This window comes from Neophocaena asiaeorientalis, unplaced genomic scaffold (genome assembly GCF_003031525.2).
Source record: "Neophocaena asiaeorientalis asiaeorientalis breed wild unplaced genomic scaffold, Neophocaena_asiaeorientalis_V1.1 scaffold338, whole genome shotgun sequence".
Lineage (NCBI taxonomy): Eukaryota > Metazoa > Chordata > Mammalia > Artiodactyla > Phocoenidae > Neophocaena > Neophocaena asiaeorientalis.
The window spans coordinates 430345-434416 of NW_020175405.1; the positions used below are offsets into that span (position 1 = coordinate 430345).

At 35.7% G+C, this 4072-nt stretch overlaps 1 protein-coding gene across 1 annotated transcript in view; it reads left to right on the forward strand.

Annotated features, from left to right (window-relative positions):
* LOC112414488 (centrosomal protein of 78 kDa-like) overlaps nt 1–3717 on the forward strand; it is a 15630-nt gene extending 11913 nt beyond the window's left edge. Inside the window, 4 exon segments of the mRNA XM_024766964.1 lie at nt 1077–1243; nt 2067–2238; nt 2561–2608; nt 3154–3717. Of these exon segments, the coding sequence (XP_024622732.1) occupies nt 1077–1243; nt 2067–2238; nt 2561–2608; nt 3154–3717 (951 nt within the window).
* The last annotated feature ends 355 nt before the right edge of the window (nt 3718–4072 follow it).

Below are 4072 nucleotides of genomic sequence, written 5' to 3' on the forward strand. Positions count from 1 at the left end.
CTATATTCCAGAAAGCATGTTTTTAAAAATGTGAAAATATCGTTTTTTGTGTGTGTGTGTGTGTGTGTGTGTGTGTGTGTGTGTGTGCTTTCATATGACATTAGCTTATTTTCTGTTCATGATTCTTTGATTAAAGAAAGCACTTTTTGTGCATATACTGTATATACAGTAGCATAAAAGACATGATGAGACTCTCCTGGCAATGAATTAGGAAAAAGAATCATTTAAATAAATTTAAGATATTGGAAAACTTGTAAGAATGCAATGAAAGATAAAACTATATACTATAAGAATTACATTAGGTAATGTGCATGAAAGCAGGGCATAATCTAAAAAGTTCTATATAAATATACTTTATCATAGGTTGAGCGTAGGGAGGAATTTTCCAAAGTGCATCCATTGGATTGGCAGACACTCATTCAATAAGTGTTGAGCACCTGCTTATATAAGGCAAAAGGGGCATCATGAACATAACAGCTTTTCTGAGAAATACTAGAGTTGAGCTTATAGGGGGTTTTAAGTGCATAGGTGATGAGTGGAAGGGGAAGAGTGCACGGGAGTGAATATTTTTAAGAATCATAAAAAAATATTGGTGATCGTACATTTAATAAATTGGGTTGGGTATGATTTAGGACTTTTAAACGTAAGCATTAGATATTTTGCTCACTAAAGTTAATTCTTAACATTCAGCAGAGTTGTAATATGTTTTGTTCAAATCAGATTCTATAATTCACTTTCTAATTTAAGGGAAACTTAAAGCAGGTAATTTTCTGATGTGGAATGAGGCTCCATTATGAATTTAACCAGTTAGAAATGTGATCTTTTGTGAAAGATCATTAATAAAACGATAACTTTTATTTATATACCACCTAAGTGTTATATAGGAAACTTTGTTGGGTGCCTGGGGGTTTTGGTTATTATGTGATATGGTTTCTGTCCTTACTGGTGGAGAGTTAGGTTAATTACAGATTAATTACATTTTGAGTGTTTTAGTTTTGTTCCTTGAAACTAGACAAGACTACTTTTGATGACAATGAGAAAAAATCATGTCAGACATTTTCAGTCTTCTTTTATAGCTGGAACATGAAAATGCCCAGTTAAGAAATATAAATTTCTCTTTGTCTGAAACCCTTCATGCCCACTCATTGACAAGCATGATCCTGGATGATGAAGGTGTTTTGGGCAGCATTGAGAATTCTTTTCAGAAGTTGCATGCTTTCTTAGATCTCCTTAAAGATGCTGGGTTAGTTCATTTCTCTTCATGGCATTCTTCTCTTTGCGACTATAATGGTAGTTTGCTGAGGAACTGGAGCAATTTTCATCACTTCTGTAGCCATATTTAGCCAAATTTAGTGTAATTATAGGTAATATAGTTGACATTTTAAAATGAGGAATTAAATTTTTTAAGAAATGCAAATAGGGGAGCCTGCTTTGGTAGAGTGGGGAGCCCATTATAAAAGAGTAACCTGTAGACAGAGTAATTAGTGCGTATAGTTTTTTGTAAAGACTAAATTGAAGGCAGTTTTCATTGAAAATATTCGGGAATGGATAAGAATTTTCCTATCTTTCATTTATTTTGCTTGTTTGATAAGTTTGAATTAAAGTTATTTTTGTCTTAGACATAAAAATTATTATTAATCTGCAGGGAAGATATAGGTCAGTAGTTCTCAACCAGGAGCACTTTTGCTGAAAGAGGGAAGTGGAGATTGATAGTTGATGGAGTGGTGTTTTGTCAGTGAATGAATTTGTGTTGGTAAGGAAGGAACAAACACATTCTTGGTAACTGGAGGAAAGGTGGTAAAGAAGTGTGGGAATGGAGGTGTGACTGGCAGTGGACGGGGTGCATGGTACATGTTGAAGCTGCTAGTGAGACAGTGGGATGTCTCCTAGAGGATGAATCTGGAAAGGGCTGAGAATTTGGGGGAGAGAGAGGCTTGTAGTCTGGAGTAGGATGTTGGCTTTTAAGATTTTAGAAGTATTTCATGATGGTAGGTCTGGGGAAATCTAAACTGCCCTTATGTGATTATAATAACCTTTGTCTTTTCTCCTTTCCTCCTTTGGCCCAGGCTTGGGCAGCTGGCCACAATGGCTGGTATAGATCAGTCAGATTTTCATTTACTAGGTCGTCCCCAGATGAATTCTACTGTTAGTAGTCCACCTAAAGAAGAAAAGAAGGCACTTGAAGAAGAAAAATCAGAATCAAAGCAGAGTGCCCCAGTACAAACACAAAATCTCCAAGTAAGTGGACAGGACAGCACTTAATAATTCTAAGAGTGATTAGCAAAAAGGAAATGACCAAGTCAGAGAGAAAATAATAATGGTCAGTCTCTAATAGTTCACATGCTCGGGAGCTAGAAGACTCTGGAGTCCTCTTCAAATCTGAGATCAGTAAATGTGGGCCCATCTCATGATACTGTATTGTTGTACATAAGAAAACTGGAAATTCTTTAGAAAATTTATGAGTTAAAGCAAACTCTCCTTAATGAAGAAAGAAAACATTACAGAAAATATTCCAAATTTTAAATTGTATAAATGTCTATTCTGTTCATATTTTATCTAGGTTTCTATTTGTATGCAGTCAGCATACAATGAAGGAACACTAATGAAGGTACACATACTGATATAATTTTTTTTAAAAGTAATCTTGACATAGCTAATATGTAAGATATTATAGTGACTCACCTGGTCATGGGAATGGGAGGGGAAACCTGTCAGCTTTTCCTCCACCTTACTTGGAGCCCCCTTTGCCCACCTTAGCCAATCTCAGACTGGTCTTGGGAACTGACAGCTTGAGAACACAGTCTGGTCACAAACTATATATTGTTTACATGTGCCTGGAGGATAGAAAAGAAATTAATTTTTCTTACAGAGTAGGGTTTCATTCTTAGTGAGGGAAAGGAAATGGGTAATAACTACCCCAATCACCAAAGTCTGAAAATATAGCGGACATAGCCTTGGATATAGCTAGGTTAAGTTGAGAATCACTTGGCAAGATATAGTTAGAAAAAAAATGCCTCTGAAGTCTTCTGAATAATCAATTGACTGTGTTAATAATAAGATCACAGAGTAACATTGAAGTTTTGAACTCTACTTTTTAATGGTTGTCTTTGTTCATCACTGAATTTTTGCCTTGTCTTTTGTCTTTCCCTCCAGTTTCAGAAAATTACAGGTGATGCTGGGATTCCTTTGCCTCTTGACTCCTTCCATGTCCCAGTCTCTACTCAGGAGGCCTTAGAAACTTCCAAAGACAACCTGGGGGTCCCAGTCACAGAGCAGTGGCAGGAGTCTTTTGAAGATTTCATTGCTAGAACATGTTCTCCTTCAGCAGACATCATTTCTGGAACTGGAAGTCAAAGAAAAGAAGAGGAATTATCTAGAAATAGCAGGTCTTCTTCAGAGAAAATGACCAAAGCAGGTGAATATATTAAAACATACTCTGCTAAGAAACAACCTGGGAAGGATGTGCATTCCTGCTCTGACTCACCTGTAAAGCAGAAAAGCAAAGGAATTGGGCAAAATAATTCTTTGCTTAATGAACCAATTAGAAGTGAGTCTTAGAAAAAACACATTTCTGTTAAGAAAGAGAGTAGAATAGTGACTGTTTCATTAAAGACAACTAAAAGTAAACTCAGTCTACTAGAACATTCTGAAAGTGATACTCTTGGATCTGACTGTGAATTTCAAGAAAGCATCCATACTCCATCATGCCTAACATAGGTCTAAATCTTTTAAAATTATGCTTTTGCCTTCAAATTTTAATAAATTACTTATGTTTTTATTATAGCATATGGTGTTTTAAAATACTTGACTGGAAGCCATTAGAGAAAGATTTATCTATACTTTTTTATTATAATGAAAGTTTTGGTGTATTTTTCCTTGTGGCACTTTGCACCATTCATTCAGCTAGTGTTTACTGAGGGCTTCATATGTACTGTACTTTTCTGGGTGCTATTGCTTTCAGCAGTGAACAATGTAAAGCCTTTACTCTCCTGGAACTAACACTCTGTGGTGCGAGAAAACATAAACAACAAAACAGGGTAAGGGGTAAAAAGAGATGGAAATAATAAATGGA